Here is a 26,337-nt window from a genome sequence, read left to right on the forward strand (position 1 = left end):
GGTTAGTGTCAGGACCCGGTTACGAACCCGGGTCTCCGGAGTGAGAAACAGTCACTTAACCAACTGAGCCACGAATAGTCGGCAGAACCCTGAATATGAAAGGATGTCATCTGGGGTTTCTAATGGAACGCTTTTCTGGTCCTCCATCGTTGGAACTACCGTATGATGGGATCTAGTTACCTTCATCATCCTCTACTTCTCATGTTTCCTCTCCTCTCCTCTCCCTGTATCATCATGTTTCCTCTCCTCTCTCTCTCCTCTCTCTGTATCATCATGTTTCCTCTCCTCTCCTCTCCCTGTATCATCATGTTTCCTCTCCTCTCCCTGTATCATCATGTTTCCTCTCCTCTCTCTCTGTATCATCATGTTTCCTCTCCTCTCCCTGTATCATCATGTTTCCTCTCCTCTCCCTGTATCATCATGTTTCCTCTCCTCTCTCTCTCTCTGTATCATCATGTTTCCTCTCCTCTCCTCTCTCTGTATCATCATGTTTCCTCTCCTCTCCTCTCTCTGTATCATCATGTTTCCTCTCCTCTCCCTGTATCATCATGTTTCCTCTCCTCTCCTCTCTCTCTGTATCATCATGTTTCCTCTCCTCTCTCTCTGTATCATCATGTTTCCTCTCCTCTCTCTCTGTATCATCATGTTTCCTCTCCTCTCTCTCTGTATCATCATGTTTCCTCTCCTCTCTCTCTGTATCATCATGTTTCCTCTCCTCTCCCTGTATCATCATGTTTCCTCTCCTCTCCCTGTATCATCATGTTTCCTCTCCTCTCTCTGTATCATCATGTTTCCTCTCCTCTCTCTGTATCATCATGTTTCCTCTCCTCTCTCTGTATCATCATGTTTCCTCTCCTCTCTCTGTATCATCATGTTTCCTCTCCTCTCTCTGTATCATCATGTTTCCTCTCTCTCTCTGTATCATCATGTTTCCTCTCCTCTCTCTGTATCATCATGTTTCCTCTCCTCTCTCTCTGTATCATCATGTTTCCTCTCCTCTCTCTCTGTATCATCATGTTTCCTCTCCTCTCTCTCTGTATCATCATGTTTCCTCTCCTCTCTCTGTATCATCATGTTTCCTCTCCTCTCTCTCTGTATCATCATGTTTCCTCTCCTCTCCTCTCTCTGTATCATCATGTTTCCTCTCTCTCTCTCTGTATCATCATGTTTCCTCTCCTCTCTCTCTGTATCATCATGTTTCCTCTCCTCTCTCTGTATCATCATGTTTCCTCTCCTCTCTCTCTGTATCATCATGTTTCCTCTCCTCTCTCTCTCTCTGTATCATCATGTTTCCTCTCTCTCTCTCTGTATCATCATGTTTCCTCTCCTCTCTCTGTATCATCATGTTTCCTCTCCTCTCTCTCTCTCTCTGTATCATCATGTTTCCCCTCCTCTCTCTCTCTGTATCATCATGTTTCCTCTCCTCTCTGTATCATCATGTTTCCTGTCTCTCTCTGTATCATCATGTTTCCTCTCCTCTCTCTGTATCATCATGTTTCCTCTCCTCTCTCTCTGTATCATCATGTTTCCTCTCCTCTCTCTCTGTATCATCATGTTTCCTCTCCTCTCTCTGTATCATCATGTTTCCTCTCTCTCTCTCTGTATCATCATGTTTCCTCTCCTCTCTCTCTCTCTGTATCATCATGTTTCCTCTCCTCTCTCTCTGTATCATCATGTTTCCTCTCTCTCTCTCTCTGTATCATCATGTTTCCTCTCTCTCTCTCTGTATCATCATGTTTCCTCTCCTCTCTCTCTCTCTGTATCATCATGTTTCCTCTCCTCTCTCTCTGTATCATCATGTTTCCTCTCCTCTCTCTCTCTCTGTATCATCATGTTTCCTCTCCTCTCTCTCTCTCTGTATCATCATGTTTCCTCTCCTCTCTCTCTCTGTATCATCATGTTTCCTCTCCTCTCCCTGTATCATCATGTTTCCTCTCCTCTCCTCTCTCCCTGTATCATCATGTTTCCTCTCCTCTCCCTCATTCATCATGTTTCCTCTCCTCTCCCTGTATCATCATGTTTCCTCTCCTCTCTCTCTGTATCATCATGTTTCCCCTCTCTCTCTCTCTGTATCATCATGTTTCCTCTCCTCTCTCTGTATCATCATGTTTCCTCTCCTCTCTCTCTCTCTGTATCATCATGTTTCCTCTCCTCTCTCCCTGTATCATCATGTTTCCTCTCCTCTCCCTGTATCATCATGTTTCCTCTCCTCTCCTCTCTCTGTATCATCATGTTTCCTCTCCTCTCCCTATATCATCATGTTTCCTCTCCTCTCTCTGTATCATTATGTTTCCTCTCCTCTCTCTGTATCATCATGTTTCCTCTCCTCTCTCTCTGTATCATCATGTTTCCTCTCCTCTCTCTCTCTCTGTATCATCATGTTTCCTCTCCTCTCTCTCTCTCTGTATCATCATGTTTCCTCTCCTCTCTCTCTGTATCATCATGTTTCCTCTCCTCTCTCTCTGTATCATCATGTTTCCTCTCCTCTCTCTGTATCATCATGTTTCCTCTCCTCTCTCTCTCTGTATCATCATGTTTCCTCTCCTCTCTCTGTATCATCATGTTTCCTCTCCTCTCTCCCTGTATCATCATGTTTCCTCTCCTCTCTCCCTGTATCATCATGTTTCCTCTCCTCTCCTCTCCCTCATTCATCATGTTTCCTCTCCTCTCCCTGTATCATCATGTTTCCTCTCCTCTCTCTCTCTCTCTCCCTGTATCATCATGTTTCCCCTCCTCTCTCTCTCTGTATCATCATGTTTCCTCTCCTCTCTCTCTGTATCATCATGTTTCCTCTCCTCTCTCTCTCTCTGTATCATCATGTTTCCTCTCTCTCTCTCTGTATCATCATGTTTCCTCTCCTCTCTCTCTCTCTGTATCATCATGTTTCCTCTCCTCTCTCTCTGTATCATCATGTTTCCTCTCCTCTCTCTGTATCATCATGTTTCCTCTCCTCTCTCTGTATCATCATGTTTCCTCTCCTCTCTCTCTGTATCATCATGTTTCCTCTCCTCTCTCTCTGTATCATCATGTTTCCTCTCCTCTCTCTCTCTCTGTATCATCATGTTTCCTCTCTCCTCTCTCTCTGTATCATCATGTTTCTCTCTCTCTCTCTCTCTCTGTATCATCATGTTTCCTCTCCTCTCTCTCTATCATCATCATGTTTCTCTCTCTCTCTCTCTCTGTATCATCATGTTTCCTCTCTCTCTCTCTGTATCATCATGTTTCCTCTCCTCTCTCTCTGTATCATCATGTTTCCTCTCTCTCTCTCTCTCTATCATCATGTTTCCTCTCCTCTCTCTGTATCATCATGTTTCCTCTCCTCTCTCTGTATCATCATGTTTCCTCTCCTCTCCCTCTCTCTCTATCATCATGTTTCCTCTCCTCTCTCTCTCTCTGTATCATCATGTTTCCTCTCCTCTCTCTGTATCATCATGTTTCTGTATCATCTCTCTCTCTCTCTCTATCATCATGTTTCCTCTCTCTCTCTCTCTGTATCATCATGTTTCCTCTCTCTCTCTCTCTGTATCATCATGTTTCCTCTCCTCTCTCTCTCTCTGTATCATCATGTTTCCTCTCTCTCTCTCTGTATCATCATGTTTCCTCTCCTCTCTCTGTATCATCATGTTTCTCTCTCTCTCTGTATTCCTCCTCTCTCTCTGTATCATCATGTTTCCTCTCTCTCTCTCTCTGTATCATCATGTTTCCTCTCTCTCTCTCTGTATCATCATGTTTCCTCTCCTCTCTCTCTGTATCATCATGTTTCCTCTCTCTCTCTCTGTATCATCATGTTTCTCTCTCTGTATCATCTCTCTCTCTGTATCATCATGTTTCCTCTCCTCTCTCTCTGTATCATCATGTTTCTCTCTCATCTCTCTCTCTGTATCATCATGTTTCCTCTCCTCTCTCTGTATCATCATGTTTCTCTCTCTCTCTCTGTATCATCATGTTTCTCTCTCCTCTCCTCTGTATCATCATGTTCTCCTCTCTCTCTCTCTCTGTATCATCATGTTTCCTCTCTCTCTCTGTATCATCATGTTTCCTCTCCTCTCTCTGTATCATCATGTTTCCTCTCTCTCTCTCTGTATCATCATGTTTCTCTCTCTCTCTCTCTGTATCATCATGTTTCCTCTCTCTCTCTCTCTGTATCATCATGTTTCCTCTCTCTCTCTCTGTATCATCATGTTTCCTCTCTCTCTCTGTATCATCATGTTTCTCTCTCTCTCTCTCTGTATCATCATGTTTCCTCTCCTCTCTCTCTCTCTGTATCATCATGTTTCTCTCCTCTCTCTCTCTCTGTATCATCATGTTTTCTCCTCTCTCTCTCTCTCTGTATCATCATGTTTCCTCTCTCTCTCTCTCTGTATCATCATGTTTCTCTCTCTTATCTCTCTCTCTGTATCATCATGTTTCTGTATCATCTCTCTCTCTCTCTGTATCATCATGTTTCATCTCCTCTCTCTCTCTCTGTATCATCATGTTTCTCTCTCCTCTCTCTGTATCATCATGTTTCCTCTCCTCTCTCTGTATCATCATGTTTCCTCTCCTCTCTGTATCATCATGTTTCTCTCCTCTCTCTGTATCATCATGTTTCCTCTCTCTCTCTCTGTATCATCATGTTTCCTCTCTCTCTCTCTGTATCATCATGTTTCCTCTCCTCTCTCTGTATCATCATGTTTCTCTCTCTCTCTCTCTGTATCATCATGTTTCCTCTCCTCTCTCTGTATCATCATGTTTCTCTCATCTCTCTCTCTGTATCATCATCATGTTTCCTCTCTCTCTCTCTGTATCATCATGTCTTCTCTCTCTGTATCATCATGTTTCTCTGTATCATCATGTTTCCTCTCTCTCTCTGTATCATCATGTTTCCTCTCTCTCTCTCTGTATCATCATGTTTCCTCTCTCTCTCTCTCTGTATCATCATGTTTCCTCTCCTCTCTCTCTGTATCATCATGTTTCCTCTCCTCTCTCTCTGTATCATCATGTTTCCTCTCTCTCTCTCTGTATCATCATGTTTCCTCTCCTCTCTCTCTGTATCATCATGTTTCTCTCTCTCTCTCTCTGTATCATCATGTTTCCTCTCCTCTCTCTGTATCATCATGTTTCATCTCTCTCTCTCTCTCTGTATCATCATGTTTCCTCTCTCTCTCTCTCTTCCTCTATCATCATGTTTCCTCTCCTCTCTCTGTATCATCATGTTTCCTCTCTCTCTCTCTGTATCATCATGTTTCCTCTCCTCTCTCTCTGTATCATCATGTTTCCTCTCTCTCTCTCTGTATCATCATGTTTCCTCTCTCTCTCTCTGTATCATCATGTTTTCTCTCTCTCTCTGTATCATCATGTTTCTCTCTCTCTCTGTATCATCATGTTTCCTCTCATGTTTGCTCTCTCTCTCTGTATCATCATGTTTCCTCTCTCTCTCTCTCTGTATCATCATGTTTCCTCTCCTCTCTCTCTGTATCATCATGTTTCCTCTCCTCTCTCTCTGTATCATCATGTTTCTCTCTCTCTCTCTGTATCATCATGTTTCCTCTCATCCTCTCTCTCTGTATCATCATGTTTCCATGTTTCTCTCTCTCTCTCTGTATCATCATGTTTCCCTTTCCTCTCTCTCTCTCTGTATCATCATGTTTCCTCTCTCTCTCTCTGTATCATCATGTTTCTCTCTCCTCTCTCTCTGTATCATCATGTTTCCTCTCCTCTCTCTCTGTATCATCATGTTTCCTCTCATGTTTCTCTCTCTCTCTGTATCATCATGTTTCCTCTCTCTCTCTCTGTATCATCATGTTTCTCTCTCTCTCTCTGTATCATCATGTTTCCTCTCTCTCTCTCTGTATCATCATGTTTCTCTCTCTCTCTCTCTCTCTCTCTCTGTATCATCATGTTTCCTCTCCTCTCTCTGTATCATCATGTTTCCTCTCCTCTCTCTGTATCATCATGTTTCCTCTCCTCTCTCTCTGTATCATCATGTTTCCTCTCTCTCTCTCTGTATCATCATGTTTCCTCTCCTCTCTCTCTCTGTATCATCATGTTTCCTCTCCCTCTCTCTGTATCATCATGTTTCTCTCTCCTCTCTCTCTGTATCATCATGTTTCCTCTCCTCTCTCTCCTGTATCATCATGTTTCCTCTCCTCTCTCTGTATCATCATGTTTCCTCTCTCTCTCTCTGTATCATCATGTTTCCTCTCCTTTCTGTATCTCTCCTCTCTCTCTGTATCATCATGTTTCCTCTCTCTCTCTCTGTATCATCATGTTTCCTCTCTCTCTCTCTCTGTATCATCATGTTTCCTCTCCTCTCTCTGTATCATCATGTTTCCTCTCCTCTTCTCTCTCTCTCTCTGTATCATCATGTTTCCTCTCCTCTCTCCTCTGTATCATCATGTTTCTCTCTCTCTCTCTCTGTATCATCATGTTTTCTCCTCTCTCTCTGTATCATCATGTTTCCTCTCTGTATCTCTCCTCCTCTCTCTGTATCATCATGTTTCCTCTCTCTCTCTCTGTATCATCATGTTTCCTCTCTCTCTGTATCATCATGTTTCCTCTCTCTCTCTCTGTATCATCATGTTTCCTCTCTCTCTCTCTGTATCATCATGTTTCCTCTCTCTCTCTCTGTATCATCATGTTTCTCTCTCTCTCTCTCTGTATCATCATGTTTCCTCTCTCTCTCTCTCTGTATCATCATGTTTCTCTCTCTCTCTCTGTATCATCATGTTTCCTCTCCCTCTCTCTGTATCATCATGTTTCCTCTCTCTCTCTCTGTATCATCATGTTTCTCTCTCTCTCTGTATCATCATGTTTCCTCTCTCTCTCTCTCTGTATCATCATGTTTCCTCTCCTCTCTCTCTGTATCATCATGTTTCCTCTCTCTCTCTCTGTATCATCATGTTTCCTCTCTCTCTCTCTGTATCATCATGTTTCCTCTCCTCTCTCTGTATCATCATGTTTCTCTCTCTCTCTCTCTCTGTATCATCATGTTTCCTTTCTCTCTCTCTCTCTCTCTCTCTCATCATGTATCATCATGTTTCCTCTCTCTCTCTGTATCATCATGTTTCCTCTCCTCTCTCTGTATCATCATGTTTCCTCTCTCTCTCTCTCTGTATCATCATGTTTCTCTCTCTCTCTCTCTCTGTATCATCATGTTTCCTCTCTCTCTCTCTGTATCATCATGTTTCCTCTCCTCTCTCTGTATCATCATGTTTTTCTCTCTCTGTATCATGTTTCCTCTCTCTCTGTATCATCATGTTTCCTCTGTATCTCTCTCTCTCTCTCTCTCTGTATCATCATGTTTCTCTCTCTCTCTCTCTGTATCATCATGTTTCTCTCTCTCTCTCTCTCTGTATCATCATGTTTCTCTCCTCTCCTCTCCTCATTCATCATGTTTCCTCTCCTCTCTCTGTATCATCATGTTTCCTCTCTCTCTCTCTCTGTATCATCATGTTTCCTCTCCTCTCTCTGTATCATCATGTTTCTCTCTCTCTCTCTCTCTGTATCATCATGTTTCCTCTCTCTCTCTCTGTATCATCATGTTTCCTCTCTCTCTCTCTGTATCATCATGTTTCCTCTCTCTCTCTCTGTATCATCATGTTTCCTCTCTCTCTCTCTCTGTATCATCATGTTTCTCTCTCTCTCTCTCTGTATCATCATGTTTCCTCTCTCTCTCTCTCTCTCTGTATCATCATGTTCCTCTCTCTCTCTCTGTATCATCATGTTTCCTCTCTCTCTCCTCTCTCTGTATCATCATGTTTCCTCTCCTCTCTCTGTATCATCATGTTTCTCTCTCTCTCTCTGTATCATCATGTTTCCTCTCTCTCTCTCTCTGTATCATCATGTTTCCTCTCTCTCTCTCTGTATCATCATGTTTCCTCTCTCTCTCTCTCTGTTTCCTCTCCTCTCTCTGTATCATCATGTTTCCTCTCCTCTCTCTCTCTCTCATGTCATCATGTTTCTCTCTCTGTATCATCATCTCTCTCTCTCTCTGTATCATCATGTTTCTCTCTCTCTCTCTCTGTATCATCATGTTTCCTCTCCTCTCTCTCTGTATCATCATGTTTCCTCTCCTCTCTCTCTCTGTATCATCATGTTTCCTCTCCTCTCTCTCTGTATCATCATGTTTCCTCTCTCTCTCTCTGTATCATCATGTTTCCTCTCCTCTCTCTCTGTATCATCATGTTTCCTCTCCTCTCTCTCTGTATCATCATGTTTCCTCTCTCTCTCTCTCTCTGTTTCCTCTCTCTCTCTGTATCATCTCTCTCTCTCTCTCTGTATCATCATGTTTCTCTCTCTCTCTCTGTATCATCATGTTTCTCTGTATCTCATGTTTCTCTCTCTCTCTGTATCATCATGTTTCCTCTCTCTCTCTCTCTCTGTATCATCATGTTTCTCTCCTCTCTCTCTCTGTATCATCATGTTTCCTCTCTCTCTCTCTGTATCATCATGTTTCCTCTCTCTCTCTCTCTGTATCATCATGTTTCCTTTCCTCTCTCTCTGTATCATCATGTTTCCTCTCTCTCTCTCTGTATCATCATGTTTCTCTCTCTCTCTCTGTATCATCATGTTTCCTCTCCTCTCTCTCTGTATCATCATGTTTCTCTCTCTCTCTCTCTGTATCATCATGTTTCCTCTCCTCTCTCTCTGTATCATCATGTTTCCTCTCTCTCTCTCTCTGTATCATCATGTTTCTCTCTCTCTCTCTGTATCATCATGTTTCTCTCTCTCTCTCTCTGTATCATCATGTTTTTCCTCTCTCTCTCTCTCTGTATCATCATGTTTCCTCTCCTCTCTCTCTGTATCATCATGCTCTCTCTCTCTCTCTCTTTTCTCTCTCTCTCTCTGTATCATCATGTTTCCTCTCTCTCTCTCTGTATCATCATGTTTCCTCTCCTCTCTCTCTGTATCATCATGTTTCCTCTCTCTCTCCTCATCATGTTTCTCTCTCTCTCTCTGTATCATCATGTTTCCTCTCTCTCTCTGTATCATCATGTTTCCTCTCCTCTCTCTCTCTGTATCATCATGTTTCCTCTCTCTCTCTCTCTGTATCATCATGCTTTCCTCTTCTCTCTCTGTATCTCTCTCTCTCTCTGTATCATCATGTTTCCTCTCCTCTCTCTCTGTATCATCATGTTTCCTCTCTCTCTCTCTGTATCTTGTTTCTCTCTCTCTCTCTGTATTTCCTCTCATCTCTCTCTCTGTATCATCATGTTTCCTCTCTCTCTCTCTGTATCATCATGTTTCCTCTCTCTCTCTGTATCATCATGTTTCCTCTCTCTCTCTCTGTATCATCATGTTTCCTCTCTCTCTCTCTGTATCATCATGTTTCTCTCTCTCTCTCTCTGTATCATCATGTTTCTCTCTCTCTCTGTATCATCATGTTTCTCTCTCTCTCTCTGTATCATCATGTTTCTCTCTCTCTCTCTCTGTATCATCATGTTTCCTCTCCTCTCTCTCTGTATCATCATGTTTCCTCTCTCTCTCTCTCTCTCTCTCTCTGTATCATCATGTTTCTCTCTCTCTCTCTCTGTATCATCATGTTTCTCTCCTCTCTCTCTGTATCATCATGTTTCTCTCTCTCTCTCTGTATCATCATGTTTCTCTCTCTCTCTCTCTGTATCATCATGTTTCTCTCATCTCCTCTCTCTCTCTGTATCATCATGTTTCCTCTCCTCTCTCTGTATCATCATGTTTCCTCTCCTCTCTCTCTGTATCATCATGTCCTCTCTCTCTGTATCATCATGTTTCCTCTCTCTCTCTGTATCATCATGTTTCCTCTCCTCTCTCTGTATCATCATGTTTCCTCTCTCTCTCTGTATCATCATGTTTCCTCTCCTCTCTCTGTATCATCATGTTTCCTCTCTCTCTCTCTGTATCATCATGTTTCCTCTCTCTCTCTCTGTATCATCATCTCCTCTCCTCTCTCTGTATCTCATATTTCTCTCTCTCTCTGTATCATCATGTTTCTCTCTCTCTCTCTGTATCATCATGTTTCCTCTCTCTCTCTCTGTATCATCATGTTTCCTCTCTCTCTCTCTGTATCATCATGTTTCCTCTCTCTCTCTCTGTATCATCATGTTTCTCTCTCTCTCTCTGTATCATCATGTTTCCTCTCTCTCTCTCTCTGTATCATCATGTTTCTCTCCTCTCTCTCTGTATCATCATGTTTCCTCTCTCTCTCTCTGTATCATCATGTTTCCTCTCTCTCTCTCTCTGTATCATCATGTTTCCTCTCCTCTCTCTGTATCATCATGTTTCCCTCTCTCTCTCTCTCTGTATCATCATGTTTCTCTCTCTCTCTCTGTATCTCATGTTTCCTCTCTCTCTGTATCATCATGTTTCCTCTCTCTCTCTCTGTATCATCATGTTTCCTCTCTCTCTCTGTATCATCATGTTTCTGTATCTCTCTCTCTCTCTGTATCATCATGTTTCCTCTCCTCTCTCTCTGTATCATCATGTTTCTCTCTCTCTCTGTATCATCATGTTTCCTCTCTCTCTCTGTATCATCATGTTTCTCTCTCTCTCTCTCTGTATCATCATGTTTCTCTCTCTCTCTCTCTCTGTATCATCATGTTTCCTCTCTCTCTCTCTCTGTATCATCATGTTTCCTCTGTATCATCTCTCTCTCTGTATCATCATGTTTCCTCTCTCTCTCTCTGTATCATCATGTTTCCTCCTCTCTCTCTCTCTCTGTATCATCATGTTTCTCTCTGTATCATCATCTCTCTCTCTCTCTGTATCATCATGTTTCCTCTCTCTCTCTCTGTATCATCATGTTTCTCTCTCTCTCTCTCTGTATCATCATGTTTCCTCTCCTTCCTCTCTCTCTCTCTCTCTCTGTATCATCATGTTTCTCTCTCTCTCTCTGTATCATCATGTTCTCTCTCTCTCTCTCTCTCTCTGTATCATCATGTTTCCTCTCCTCTCTCTCTGTATCATCATGTTTCCTCTCCTCTCTCTCTGTATCATCATGTTTCCTCTCTCTCTCTCTGTATCATCATGTTTCTCTCTCTCTCTCTCTGTATCATCATGTTTCCTCTCCTCTCTCTCTGTATCATCATGTTTCTCTCTCTCTCTCTCTGTATCATCATGTTTCTCTCCTCTCTCTCTGTATCATCATGTTTCTCTCTCTCTCTCTCTGTATCATCATGTTTCCTCTCTCTCTCTCTGTATCATCTCATGTTTCCTCTCTCTCTCTCTGTATCATCATGTTTCCTCTCTCTCTCTCTGTATCATCATGTTTCCTCTCCTCTCTCTCTGTATCATCATGTTTCCTCTCTCTCTCTCTCTCTCTGTATCATTGTTTCCTCTCCTCTCTCTCTGTATCATCATGTTTCCTCTCTCTCTCTCTGTATCATGTTTCTCTCTCTCTCTGTATCATCATGTTTCTCTCCTCTCTCTCTGTATCATCATGTTTCCTCTCTCTCTCTCTGTATCATCATGTTTCCTCTCCTCTCTCTGTATCATCATGTTTCCTCTCCTCTCTCTGTATCATCATGTTTCCTCTCTCTCTCTCTGTATCATCATGTTTCCTCTCTCTCTCTCTGTATCATCATGTTTCCTCTCTCTCCTCTCTCTGTATCATCATGTTTCCTCTCTCTCTCTCTCTGTATCATCATGTTTCCTCTCTCTCTCTCTGTATCATCATGTTTCCTCTCCTCTCTCTCTGTATCATCATGTTTCCTCTCTCTCTCTCTCTGTATCATCATGTTTCCTCTCCTCTCTCTCTGTATCATCATGTTTCTCTCTCTCTCTCTCTCTGTATCATCATGTTTCTCTCTCTCTCTCTCTCTGTATCATCATGTTTCCTCTCCTCTCTCTCATATCATCATGTTTCCTCTCCTCTCTCTGTATCATCATGTTTCCTCTCTCTCTCTCTCTCTGTATCATCATGTTTCCTCTCTCTCTCTCTGTATCATCATGTTTCCTCTCCTCTCTCTCTGTATCATCATGTTTCTCTCTCTCTCTCTCTGTATCATCATGTTTCCTCTCTCTCTCTCTCTCTGTATCATCATGTTTCCTCTCCTCTCTCTCTCTGTATCATCATGTTTCCTCTCCTCTCCCTGTATCATCATCTCTCCTCTCTCTCTCATCATGTTTCCTCTCTCTCTCTCTCTGTATCATCATGTTTCCTCTCTCTCTCTCTGTATCATCATGTTTCCTCTCCTCTCTCTCTGTATCATCATGTTTCCTCTCCTCTCTCTCTGTATCATCATGTTTCCTCTCCTCTCTCTGTCTGTATCATCATGTTTCCTCTCTCTCTCTCTGTATCATCATGTTTCCTCTCTCTCTCTCTCTGTATCATCATGTTTCCTCTCCTCTCTCTGTATCATCATGTTTCTCTCTCTCTCTCTTATCATCATGTTTCCTCTCCTCTCTCTGTATCATCATGTTTCCTCTCCTCTCTCTCTGTATCATCATGTTTCCTCTCTCTCTCTCTGTATCATCATGTTTCTCTCTCTCTCTGTATCATCATGTTTCCTCTCTCTCTCTCTGTATCATCATGTTTTTTCTCTGTATCTCTCTCTCTCTCTCTCTGTATCATCATGTTTCCTCTCTCTCTCTCTGTATCATCATGTTTCCTCTCCTCTCTCTGTATCATCATGTTTCCTCTCCTCTCTCTGTATCATCATGTTTCCTCTCCTCTCTCTGTATCATCATGTTTTCTCCTCTCTCTCTGTATCATCATGTTTCCTCTCCTCTCTCTCTGTATCATCATGTTTCCTCTCCTCTCTCTCTGTATCATCATGTTTCTCTCTCTCTCTCTCTGTATCATCATGTTTCCTCTCTCTCTCTCTGTATCATCATGTTTCTCTCTCCTCTCTCTGTATCATCATGTTTCCTCTCCTCTCTCTCTCTCTCTCTCTCTCTCTGTATCATCATGTTTCCTCTCTCTCTCTCTCTGTATCATCATGTTTCTCTCTCTCTCTCTGTATCATCATGTTTCCTCTCTCTCTCTCTGTATCATCATGTTTCCTCTCCTCTCTCTCTGTATCATCATGTTTCCTCTCTCTCTCTCTGTATCATCATGTTTCCTCTCTCTCTCTCTGTATCATCATGTTTCCTCTCTCTCTCTCTGTATCATCATGTTTCCTCTCTCTCTCTCTCTGTATCATCATGTTTCCTCTCCTCTCTCTCTGTATCATCATGTTTCCTCTCCTCTCTCTCTGTATCATCATGTTTCCTCTCCTCTCTCTGTATCATCATGTTTCTCTCCTCTCTCTCTGTATCATCATGTTTCCTCTCTCTCTCTCTGTATCATCATGTTTCCTCTCCTCTCTCTGTATCATCATGTTTCCTCTCCTCTCTCTCTGTATCATCATGTTTCCTCTCCTCTCTCTGTATCATCTCTGTATCATCATGTTTCCTCTCTCTCTCTGTATCATCATGTTTCCTCTCTCTCTCTCTCTCTGTATCATCATGTTTCCTCTCTCTCTCTCTGTATCATCATGTTTGTTTCCTCTCTCTCTCTGTATCATCATGTTTCCTCTCTCTCTCTCTCTGTATCATCATGTTTTTCTCTCTCTCTCTCTGTATCATCATGTTTTTCTCTCTGTATCATCATGTTTCTCTCTCCTCTCTCTGTATCATCATGTTTCCTCTCTCTCTCTCTCTGTATCATCATGTTTCCTCTCTCTCTCTCTGTATCATCATGTTTCCTCTCCTCATGTTTCTCTCTCTCTCTCTGTATCATCATGTTTCCTCTCTCTCTCTCTCTGTATCATCATGTTTCCTCTCTCTCTCTCTGTATCATCATGTTTCTCTCTCCTCTCTCTCTGTATCATCATGTTTCCTCTCCTCTCTCTGTATCATCATGTTTCCTCTCCTCTCTCTCTGTATCATCATGTTTCTCTCCTCTCTCTGTATCATCATGTTTCCCTCTCTCTCTCTCTCTGTATCATCATGTTTCCTCTCTCTCTCTCTGTATCATCATGTTTCCTCTCTCTCTCTCTGTATCATCATGTTTCCTCTCCTCTCTCTCTGTATCATCATGTTTCCTCTCTCTCTCTCTCTGTATCATCATGTTTCCTCTCCTCTCTCTGTATCATCATGTTTCCTCTCTCTCTCTCTGTATCATCATGTTTCCTCTCCTCTCTCTGTATCATCATGTTTCCTCTCTCTCTCTCTCTGTATCATCATGTTTCTCTCCTCTCTCTCTGTATCATCATGTTTCCTCTCTCTCTCTCTGTATCATCATGTTTCTCTCTCTCTCTCTCTCTGTATCATCATGTTTCTCTCTCTCTCTCTCTGTATCATCATGTTTCCTCTCCTCTCTCTGTATCATCATGTTTCCTCTCCTCTCTGTATCATCATGTTTCCTCTCCTCTCTCTCCCTCATCATCATGTTTCCTCTCCTCTCTCTGTATCATCATGTTCTCTCTCTCTCTCTCTCTCTCTCTGTATCATCATGTTTCCTCTCCTCTCTCCTGTATCATCATGTTTCCTCTCTCTCTCTGTATCATCATGTTTCCTCTCTCTCTCTCTGTATCATCATGTTTCCTCTCTCTCTCTCTGTATCATCATGTTTCCTCTCCTCTCTCTCTGTATCATCATGTTTCTCTCTCTCTCTCTGTATCATCATGTTTCCTCTCTCTCTCTCTCTGTATCATCATGTTTCCTCTCCTCTCTCTCTGTATCATCATGTTTCCTCTCTCTCTCTCTGTATCATCATGTTTCCTCTCCTCTCCTCTCTCTGTATCATCATGTTTCCTCTCTCTCTCTCTCTGTATCATCATGTTTCCTCTCCTCTCTCTCTGTATCATCATGTTTCTCTCTCTCTCTCTCTCTGTATCATCATGTTTCTCTCTCTCTCTCTCTCTGTATCATCATGTTTCCTCTCCTCTCCCTCTGTATCATCATGTTTCCTCTCCTCTCTCTCTGTATCATCATGTTTCTCTCTCTGTATCTCTCTCTCTCTCTCTCTGTATCATCATGTTTCCCCTCTCTCTCTCTCTGTATCATCATGTTTCCTCTCTCTCTCTCTGTATCATCATGTTTCCTCTCCTCTCTCTGTATCATCATGTTTCCTCTCTCTCTCTCTCTCTCTGTATCATCATGTTTCCTCTCTCTCTCTCTGTATCATCATGTTTCCTCTCCTCTCTCTCTGTATCATCATGTTTCCTCTCCTCTTCTGTATCTCTCTCTCTCTCTCTCTGTATCATCATGTTTCCCCTCTCTCTCTCTCTGTATCATCATGTTTCCTCTCCTCTCTCTCTGTATCATCATGTTTCCTCTCTCTCTCTCTCTGTATCATCATGTTTCCTCTCTCTCTCTCTGTATCATCATGTTTCCTCTCCTCTCTCTCTGTATCATCATGTTTCCTCTCCTCTCTCTGTATCATCATGTTCTCTCTCTCTCTCTCTCTGTATCATCATGTTTCCTCTCTCTCTCTCTGTATCATCATGTTTCTCTCCTCTCTCTCTCTGTATCATCATGTTTCTCTCCTCTCTCTCTGTATCATCATGTTTCCTCTCTCTCTCTCTGTATCATCATGTTTCCTCTCTCTCTCTCTGTATCATCATGTTTCCTCTCCTCTCTCTCTGTATCATCATGTTTCTCTCTCCTCTCTCTGTATCATCATGTTTCCTCTCTCTCTCTCTCTGTATCATCATGTTTCTCTCTCTCTCTCTCTGTATCATCATGTTTCTCTCCTCTCTCTCTGTATCATCATGTTTCCTCTCTCTCTCTGTATCATCATGTTTCTCTCTCTCTCTCTGTATCATCATGTTTCCTCTCCTCTCTCTGTATATCATCATGTTTCTCTCTCTCTCTCTCTGTATCATCATGTTTCCTCTCTCTCTCTCTGTATCATCATGTTTCCTCTCCTCTCTCTGTATCATCATGTTTCCTCTCCTCTCTCTCTGTATCATCATGTTTCCTCTCTCTCTCTCTGTATCATCATGTTTCCTCTCCTCTCTCTCTGTATCATCATGTTTCCTCTCCTCTCTCTGTATCATCATGTTTCCTCTCCTCTCTCTCTGTATCATCATGTTTCCTCTCTCTCTCTGTATCATCATGTTTCCTCTCTCTCTCTCTGTATCATCATGTTTCCTCTCCTCTCTCTCTGTATCATCATGTTTCCTCTCCTCTCTCTCTGTATCATCATGTTTCCTCTCCTCTCTCTCTGTATCATCATGTTTCCTCTCTCTCTCTCTGTATCATCATGTTTCCTCTCCTCTCTCTCTGTATCATCATGTTTCCTCTCCTCTCTCTCTGTATCATCATGTTTCCTCTCCTCTCTCTCTGTATCATCATGTTTCCTCTCCTCTCTCTGTATCATCATGTTTCCTCTCTCTCTCTCTCTGTATCATCATGTTTCCTCTCTCTCTCTCTCTGTATCATCATGTTTCTCTCTCTCTCTCTCTCTGTATCATCATGTTTCCTCCTCTCTCTCTGTATCATCATGTTTCCTCTCTCTCTCTCTCTGTATCATCATGTTTCCTCTCCTCTCTCTCTGTATCATCATGTTTCCTCTCTCTCTCTGTATCATCATGTTTCCTCTCTCTCTCTCTGTATCATCATGTTTCTGTATCATCATGTTTCCTCTCTCTCTGTATCATCATGTTTCCTCTCCTCTCTCTCTGTATCATCATGTTTCCTCTCCTCTCTCTCTGTATCATCATGTTTCCTCTCCTCTCTCTCTGTATCATCATGTTTCCTCTCTCTCTCTCTGTATCATCATGTTTCCTCTCCTCTCTCTCTGTATCATCATGTTTCCTCTCCTCTCTCTCTGTATCATCATGTTTCCTCTCCTCTCTCTCTGTATCATCATGTTTCCCCTCCTCTCTCTCTCTGTATCATCATGTTTCCTCTCCTCTCTCTCTGTATCATCATGTTTCCTCTCTCTCTCTCTGTATCATCATGTTTCCTCTCTCTCTCTGTATCATCATGTTTCCTCTCTCTCTCTCTGTATCATCATGTTTCCTCTCTCTCTCTCTGTATCATCATGTTTCCTCTCCTCTCTCTCTCTGTATCATCATGTTTCCTCTCCTCTCTCTGTATCATCATGTTTCCTCTCCTCTCTCTCTGTATCATCATGTTTCCTCTCCTCTCTCTCTGTATCATCATGTTTCCTCTCTCTCTCTCTGTATCATCATGTTTCTCTCTCTCTCTCTCTCTGTATCATCATGTTTCCTCTCCTCTCCCTGTATCATCATGTTTCCTCTCCTCTCCTCTCCGTCATTCATCATGTTTCCTCTCCTCTCCCTGTATCATCATGTTTCCTCTCCTCTCTCTCTCTCTCTCTCTCTGTATCATCATGTTTCCTCTCCTCTCCCTGTATCATCATGTTTCCTCTCTCTCTCTCTGTATCATCATGTTTCCTCTCCTCTCTCTGTATCATCATGTTTTCTCTCTCTCTCTGTATCATCATGTTTCTGTATCATCATGTTTCCTCTCTCTCTCTGTATCATCATGTTTCCTCTCCTCTCTCTGTATCATCATGTTTCTCTCTCTCTCTCTGTATCATCATGTTTCCTCTCTCTCTCTCTGTATCATCATGTTTCCTCTCTCTCTCTCTGTATCATCATGTTTTCTCTCTCTCTCTCTGTATCATCATGTTTCCTCTCCTCTCTCTGTATCATCATGTTTCCTCTCCTCTCTCTCTGTATCATCATGTTTTCTCTCTCTCTCTCTGTATCATCATGTTTCCTCTCCTCTCTCTCTGTATCATCATGTTTCCTCTCTCTCTCTCTCTGTATCATCATGTTTCCTCTCCTCTCTCTGTATCATCATGTTTCCTCTCCTCTCTCTCTGTATCATCATGTTTCCTCTCCTCTCTCTCTCTCTCTCTCTCTGTATCATCATGTTTCCTCTCCTCTCTCTGTATCATCATGTTTCCTCTCCTCTCCCTGTATCATCATGTTTCCTCTCCTCTCTCTCTCTCTCTCTCTGTATCATCATGTTTCCTCTCCTCTCTCCTCTGTATCATCATGTTTCCTCTCTCTCTCTGTATCATCATGTTTCCTCTCTCTCTCTCTGTATCATCATGTTTCTCTCTCTCTCTCTCTCTCTCTCTGTATCATCATGTTTCATCATGTTTCTCTCTCTCTCTCTCTCTCCCTCATTCATCATGTTTCCTCTCCTCTCTCTCTGTATCATCATGTTTCTCTCCTCTCTCTCTCTCTGTATCATCATGTTTCTCTCTCTCTCTCTCTCTGTATCATCATGTTTCCTCTCCTCTCCCTGTATCATCATGTTTCCTCTCCTCTCCCTGTATCATCATGTTTCCTCTCCTCTCCCTCATTCATCATGTTTCCTCTCCTCTCTCTGTATCATCATGTTTCCTCTCCTCTCTCTGTATCATCATGTTTCCTCTCTCTCTCTCTGTATCATCATGTTTCCTCTCTCCTCTCTCTCTGTATCATCATGTTTCCTCTCTCTCTCTCTGTATCATCATGTTTCCCCTCCTCTCTCTCTGTATCATCATGTTTCCTCTCCTCTCTCTGTATCATCATGTTTCCTCTCCTCTCCCTGTATCATCATGTTTCCTCTCCTCTCTCTCTCTCTCTCTCTGTATCATCATGTTTCCCCTCCTCTCTCTCTCTGTATCATCATGTTTCTCTCTCTCTCTCTCTGTATCATCATGTTTCCTCTCCTCTCTCTGTATCATCATGTTTCTCTCTCTCTCTCTCTCTGTATCATCTGTTTTCCCTCCTCTCTCCCTGTATCATCATGTTTCTCTCTCCTCTCCTCTCTCTCTCTGTATCATCATGTTTCCTCTCTCTCTGTATCATCATGTTTCCCCTTCTCTCTCTCTCTGTATCATCATGTTTCCTCTCCTCTCTCTCTGTATCATCATGTTTCCTCTCCTCTCCCTGTATCATCATGTTTCCTCTCCTCTCTCTCTGTATCATCATGTTTCCTCTCCTCTCTCTGTATCATCATGTTTCCTCTCCTCTCTCTCTGTATCATCATGTTTCCTCTCTGTATCTCTCCCTGTATCATCATGTTTCTCTCCTCTCTCTCTCTCTCTCTGTATCATCATGTTTCCTCTCCTCTCCTGTATCATCATGTTTTTCTCTCCTCTCTCTGTATCATCATGTTTCCTCTCCTCTCTCTGTATCATCATGTTTCTCTCTCTCTCTCTCTCTGTATCATCATGTTTCCTCTCCTCTCTCATTCATCATGTTTCCTCTCCTCTCTCCTGTATCATCATGTTTTTCCTCTCTGTATCATCTCTCTCTCTCTCTCTCTGTATCATCATGTTTCCCCTCCTCTCTCTCTCTGTATCATCATGTTTCCTCTCCTCTCTCTCTGTATCATCATGTTTCCTCTCCTCTCTCTCTGTATCATCATGTTTCCTCTCTCTCTCTGTATCATCATGTTTCCTCTCCTCTCTCTCTGTATCATCATGTTTCCTCTCCTCTCTCTCTGTATCATCATGTTTCCTCTCCTCTCTCTGTATCATCATGTTTCCTCTCCTCTCTCTGTATCATCATGTTTCCTCTCCTCTCTCTCTGTATCATCATGTTTCCTCTCCTCTCTCTGTATCATCATGTTTCCTCTCCTCTCTCTCTGTATCATCATGTTTCCTCTCCTCTCTCTGTATCATCATGTTTCCTCTCCTCTCTCTCTGTATCATCATGTTTCCTCTCTCTCTCTCTGTATCATCATGTTTCCTCTCCTCTCTCTCTGTATCATCATGTTTCCTCTCTCTCTCTCTGTATCATCATGTTTCCTCTCCTCTCTCTGTATCATCATGTTTCCTCTCCTCTCCTCTCCCTCATTCATCATGTTTCCTCTCCTCTCCCTGTATCATCATGTTTCCTCTCCTCTCTCTGTATCATCATGTTTCCTCTCCTCTCTCTCTGTATCATCATGTTTCCTCTCCTCTCTCTCTCTGTATCATCATGTTTCCTCTCCTCTCCCTGTATCATCATGTTTCCTCTCCTCTCTCTCTCTCTCTCTCTGTATCATCATGTTTCCCCTCCTCTCTCTCTGTATCATCATGTTTCTCTCTCTGTATCATCTCTCTCTGTATCATCATGTTTCCTCTCCTCTCCCTGTATCATCATGTTTCTCTCCTCTCTCTCTGTATCATCATGTTTCCCCTCCTCTCTCTCTGTATCATCATGTTTCCTCTCCTCTCTCTGTATCATCATGTTTCCTCTCCTCTCCCTGTATCATCATGTTTCCTCTCCTCTCTCTCTCTCTCTCTCTGTATCATCATGTTTCCCCCTCTCTCTCTCTGTATCATCATGTTTCCTCTCCTCTCTCTCTGTATCATCATGTTTCCTCTCCTCTCCCTGTATCATCATGTTTCCTCTCCTCTCTCTCTCTCTCTCTCTGTATCATCATGTTTCCCCTCCTCTCTCCCTGTATCATCATGTTTCCTCTCCTCTCTCTCTCTCTCTCTCTGTATCATCATGTTTCCTCTCTCTCTGTATCATCATGTTTCCCCTCCTCTCTCTCTCTGTATCATCATGTTTCCTCTCCTCTCTCTCTGTATCATCATGTTTCCTCTCCTCTCCCTGTATCATCATGTTTCCTCTCCTCTCTCTGTATCATCATGTTTCCTCTCTCTCTCTCTGTATCATCATGTTTCCTCTCCTCTCTCTCTCTCTCTCTCTGTATCATCATGTTTCCTCTCCTCTCTCTGTATCATCATGTTTCCTCTCCTCTCCCTGTATCATCATGTTTCCTCTCCTCTCTCTGTATCATCATGTTTCCTCTCCTCTCTCTCTCTGTATCATCATGTTTCCTCTCCTCTCTCTCTGTATCATCATGTTTCCTCTCCTCTCTCTCTCTGTATCATCATGTTTCCTCTCCTCTCTCTGTATCATCATGTTTCCTCTCCTCTCTCTCCCTGTATCACAGCTCCGTGTGGGGGGAACCTGACGGGCCCCACTGGGCTGATCCTGTCCCCAGAGTACCCCGAGCCGTACCCCCACGGACGAGAATGCGACTGGACTGTCTCTGTCACTCCAGACTACGTCATCGCACTCAATTTCAACCAGTGAGTGTTACCCTGGGCACTAATGGAGAACACACATAGTCTACACACCATGCGTTGATATCTTCAACGTTTGACTTCGACTAAAGTCAATATTTCTGTAGCATTCAACTTCAACCTGTGATCATAACACTAATGATATACTCACATAGAGGAAAACTTCAAATGTTCACGTTGTTGTTGCCAACTTTAAACTTTAAGTCGAGGTTTGGATTCGTCCCCGTAGAGACCATGTCAATGTTGTTCACTTGATTCATCATGTATGTATGTGTGTGTGCACCAACATTATTCCCTGGTCAGATTAAATGGTCTAGAATAGTCTTTATCCACATTATTCCCTGGTCAGATTAAATGGTCTAGAATAGTCTTTATCCACATTATTCCCTGGTCAGATTATATGGTCTAGAATAGTCTTTATCCACATTATTCCCTGGTCAGATTAAATGGTCTAGAATAGTCTTTATCCACATTATTCCCTGGTCAGATTAAATGGTCTAGAATAGTCTTTATCCACATTATTCCCTGGTCAGATTATATGGTCTAGATTATCCACATTATTCCCTGGTCAAATTATATGGTCTAGAATAGTCTTTATCCACATTATTCCCTGGTCAGATTAAATGGTCTAGAATAGTCTTTATCCACATTATTCCCTGGTCAGATTAAATGGTCTAGAATAGTCTTTATCCACATTATTCCCTGGTCAGATTATATGGTCTAGATTATCCACATTATTCCCTGGTCAAATTATATGGTCTAGAATAGTCTTTATCCACATTATTCCCTGGTCAGATTATATGGTCTAGATTATCCACATTATTCCCTGGTCAAATTAAATGGTCTAGAATAGTCTTTATCCACATTATTCCCTGGTCAGATTAAATGGTCTAGAATAGTCTTTATCCACATTATTCCCTGGTCAGATTAAATGGTCTGTCTAGAATAGTCTTTATCCACATTATTCCCTGGTCAGATTAAATGGTCTAGAATAGTCTTTATCCACATTATTCCCTGGTCAGATTAAATGGTCTAGAATAGTCTTTATCCACATTATTCCCTGGTCAGATTAAATGGTCTAGAATAGTCTTTATCCACATTATTCCCTGGTCAGATTAAATGGTCTAGAATAGTCTTTATCCACATTATTCCCTGGTCAGATTAAATGGTCTAGAATAGTCTTTATCCACATTATTCCCTGGTCAGATTATATGGTCTAGATTATCCGCATTATTCCCTGGTCAAATTAAATGGTCTAGAATAGTCTTTATCCACATTATTCCCTGGTCAGATTAAATGGTCTAGAATAGTCTTTATCCACATTATTCCCTGGTCAGATTATATGGTCTAGATTATCCACATTATTCCCTGGTCAAATTATATGGTCTAGAATAGTCTTTATCCACATTATTCCCTGGTCAGATTATATGGTCTAGATTATCCACATTATTCCCTGGTCAAATTAAATGGTCTAGAATAGTCTTTATCCACATTATTCCCTGGTCAGATTAAATGGTCTAGAATAGTCTTTATCCACATTATTCCCTGGTCAGATTAAATGGTCTAGAATAGTCTTTATCCACATTATTCCCTGGTCAGATTAAATGGTCTAGAATAGTCTTTATCCACATTATTCCCTGGTCAGATTAAATGGTCTAGAATAGTCTTTATCCACATTATTCCCTGGTCAGATTAAATGGTCTAGAATAGTCTTTATCCACATTATTCCCTGGTCAGATTAAATGGTCTAGAATAGTCTTTATCCACATTATTCCCTGGTCAGATTAAATGGTCTAGAATAGTCTTGATCCACATTATTCCCTGGTCAGATTATATGGTCTAGAATAGTCTTGATCCACATTATTCCCTGGTCAGATTAAATGGTCTAGAATAGTCTTTATCCACATTATTCCCTGGTCAGATTAAATGGTCTAGAATAGTCTTTATCCACATTATTCCCTGGTCAGATTATATGGTCTAGATTATCGACATTATTCCCTGGTCAAATTATATGGTCTAGATTATCCACATTATTCCCTGGTCAGATTATATGGTCTAGATTATCCACATTATTCCCTGGTCAGATTATATGGTCTAGATTATCCACATTATTCCCTGGTCAAATTATATGGTCTAGATTATCCACATTATTCCCTGGTCAAATTATATGGTCTAGATTATCCACATTATTCCCTGGTCAAATTATATGGTCTAGATTATCCACATTATTCCCTGGTCAAATTATATGGTCTAGATTATCCACATTATTCCCTGGTCAAATTATATGGTCTAGATTATCCACATTATTCCCTGGTCAAATTATATGGTCTAGATTATCCACATTATTCCCTGGTCAGATTATATGGTCTAGATTATCCACATTATTCCCTGGTCAAATTATATGGTCTAGATTATCCACATTATTCCCTGGTCAAATTATATGGTCTAGATTATCCACATTATTCCCTGGTCAAATTATATGGTCTAGATTATCCACATTATTCCCTGGTCAGATCAAAAACACATGGTACAATATTCACATATTATGCTCGCTAGGTATGAGAAACACGATAATCAAATTTACAAAATGATATATTTTCTAATTCTCTCTGTGTCGTTCAGGTTCAGTCTGGAGCCCAGCTATGACTTCCTCCACATCTATGACGGTCCTGACTCCCTCCACCCTCTGTTGGGGAGTTTCTACGGTACTGACGTCCCCGACCGCATCGAGAGCAGCTCCAACACACTCTTCCTCGCCTTCCGCAGCGACGCATCGCTCAGCAGCAACGGCTTCATCCTGCAGTATACAGGTATGTCCCCTAGGTCCCCCCCCTAGTGGTGGGAGGAGTAAAGTGCTTCTGTGGTTTTGGTCTTTCGTAGTAATGGAGAATGAGAAGTGGGGGAGAGAGAGAGAAATTACGGGATAGAAACAGAGAGAAAGAGCAAAAGCGAGAGAGTTGGGGTGAGAGAGAGGGACGAGAGAGAGGGAGTGGTGGTGAGAGAGAGAGAGAGAGAGAGAGAGAGAGAGGGGAGAGAGAGAAAGTAGAGTGTGTGTGTGTGCATGTGTGTGCGTGCGTGCGTGCGTGCGTGTGTGTGTGTCAAAGCTCTGTTTGATCCCTGGCGTCTTGTTGCACACTAAAGGCTTCCGATAAATTAGAGCAAACGGCCGTTTGTTGTGAGACAGTCCTGTGGTTCGTTGCGCTGACCGACACTTTGTTGTTTCGGAGCCTAACCTTGTTTGATCACAGGCGACGGTACAGTACCGTACACACTGTTTACACGCACAGACGATCATAGTGCATTCAAGATCACAGGCCCCTTTTCCGTGTGGGTGGATGTTGGTCGCTGTGTGTGTAGCAGTTGGTTGACGGGTCTGGTAACTGGTCTGTGTGTTGTGGTTGAGTCTCAGAGGGTTTCTGCAGTGGGTGAACATCTGTCATCAGGAATAGAGGATTAAAAACATAGTTGAAGATGACTGTTGGGACGTTGTGTTTTAAAGACCTAATATTCTGGAGAACTCTGCATCTATAAAGGCCTCATTACACAGTCAGAGAAGGCAAAGCTAAAAGAGAAGGGAGTAGCTTGTAAACTCTGGTGTGATTACAGTCAGCTTTGAATGTAAAACTGAACTTCACTAAACACACGTTGGTTTGAATATGGTTGAATACCATTTTAGGTAATCTGATAATACTTTACATTTTAGAACGGTAGATCATAAAAGGAAAGGAGAGATGAAAGGAAAGGAGAGATGAAAGGAAAGGAGAGATGAAAGGACAATATTAGCAATATTAGCCTATACCCTCTGTTTGGGGTCATTGAAGTCAACATTCAGTTTGTATGTTTCGCTGTAGTATATTATAAACAGAGTTTTGTGTAATGGAGGATGAGAGTAGAGGAAAGGAAAAGAGGAAACGAGAGGAGAGGGTAGGAAATGAGAGGAGTGGGTAGGAAATGAGAGGAGTGGGTAGGAAATGAGAGGAGTGGGTAGGAAATGAGAGGAGTGGGTAGGAAATGAGAGGAGTGGGTAGGAAATGAGAGGAGTGGGTAGGAAATGAGAGGAGTGGGTAGGAAATGAGAGGAGTGGGTAGGAAATGAGAGGAGTGGGTAGGAAATGAGAGGAGTGGGTAGGAAATGAGAGGAGAGGATAGGAGAGGAAATGAGTGGAATGGGTAGGAAATGAGAGGAGAGGGGAGGAGAGGAAATGAGAGGAGAGGGTAGGAAATGAGAGGAGAGGGGAGGAGAGGAAATGAGAGGAGAGGAAGGATAGGAAATTGTCGTAGATAAAATGTAGTTATGTTCGTTGTCCGTAGTTTATGCCCGCAACATAATCCCACTGCCACCATGGGACACTCTGTTCACAACGTTAACATCAGCAAACCACTCGCCCACATGACTCCATACACGCTGTCTGCCATCTGCCCGGTACAGTTGAAACCAGGATTAATCCGTGAAGAACACGCTTTCAGCATGGCCGCCGATGTCGGACACGACGCCGAACTGCAGTCAGGTCAAAACCCTGGTGAGGACAACGAGCACGCGGATGAGCTTCCCTGATGACGAAGACGAGCACGCGGATGAGCTTCCCTGATGACGAAGACGAGCACGCGGATGAGCTTCCCTGATGAGGAAGACGAGCACGCTGATGAGCTTCCCTGGTGAGGACGACGAGCACGCGGATGAGCTTGCCTGGTGAGGAAGATGAGCACGCGGATGAGCTTCCCTGGTGAGGAAGACGAGCACACGGATAAGCTTCCCTGGTGAGGAAGACGAGCACGCGGATGAGCTTCCCTGGTTCAGCAACGGATTAACATCCCTGGTGAGGAAGACGAGCACCGGATGAGCTTCCTGATGACACGCTGTCACGCGGATGAGCTTCCCTGATGACGAAGACGAGCACGCGGATGAGCTTCCCTGGTGAGGACGACGAGCACGCGGATGAGCTTGCCTGATGAGGAAGATGAGCACGCGGATGAGCTTCCCTGGTGAGGAAGACGAGCACGCGGATGAGCTTCCCTGGTGAGGAAGACGAGCACGCGGATGAGCTTCCCTGGTGAGGAAGACGAGCACGCGGATGAGCTTCCCTGGTGAGGAAGATGAGCACGCGGATGAGCTTTACAGACACGGTTGCTGACAGTTTGTGCAGAAATTCTTCATTTGTGTAAACCTACAGTTTCATCATCTGTCGGGTGACTGGTCTCAGACAATCCCGCAGGTGAAGAAGATGGATTTGGAGGTCCTGGGCTGGCGTGGTCCCACGTGGTCTGAGGTGAAGAAGCCGGATGAGGAGGTCCTGGGCTGGCGTGGTCCCACGTGGTCTGAGGTGAAGAAGCCGGATGAGGAGGTCCTGGGCTGGCGTGGTCCCACGTGGTCTGAGGTGAAGAAGCCGGATGAGGACTGGGCTG

General features: G+C 42.8%; 1 protein-coding gene across 1 annotated transcript in view; it reads left to right on the plus strand.

Moving 5' to 3' along the window:
* The window catches only part of LOC124012291 (CUB and sushi domain-containing protein 2-like), a 463,539-nt gene that overhangs the window by 195,520 nt on the left and 241,682 nt on the right, over positions 1-26,337 (plus strand). Inside the window, exons 23-24 of the mRNA XM_046325753.1 lie at positions 20,803-20,941; positions 23,558-23,745. Coding sequence (XP_046181709.1) covers positions 20,803-20,941; positions 23,558-23,745 — 327 coding nt within the window. The remainder of the gene's footprint in view (positions 1-20,802; positions 20,942-23,557; positions 23,746-26,337) is intronic.

This window comes from Oncorhynchus gorbuscha, linkage group LG24 (genome assembly GCF_021184085.1).
Source record: "Oncorhynchus gorbuscha isolate QuinsamMale2020 ecotype Even-year linkage group LG24, OgorEven_v1.0, whole genome shotgun sequence".
Classification (NCBI taxonomy): Eukaryota; Metazoa; Chordata; class Actinopteri; order Salmoniformes; family Salmonidae; genus Oncorhynchus; species Oncorhynchus gorbuscha.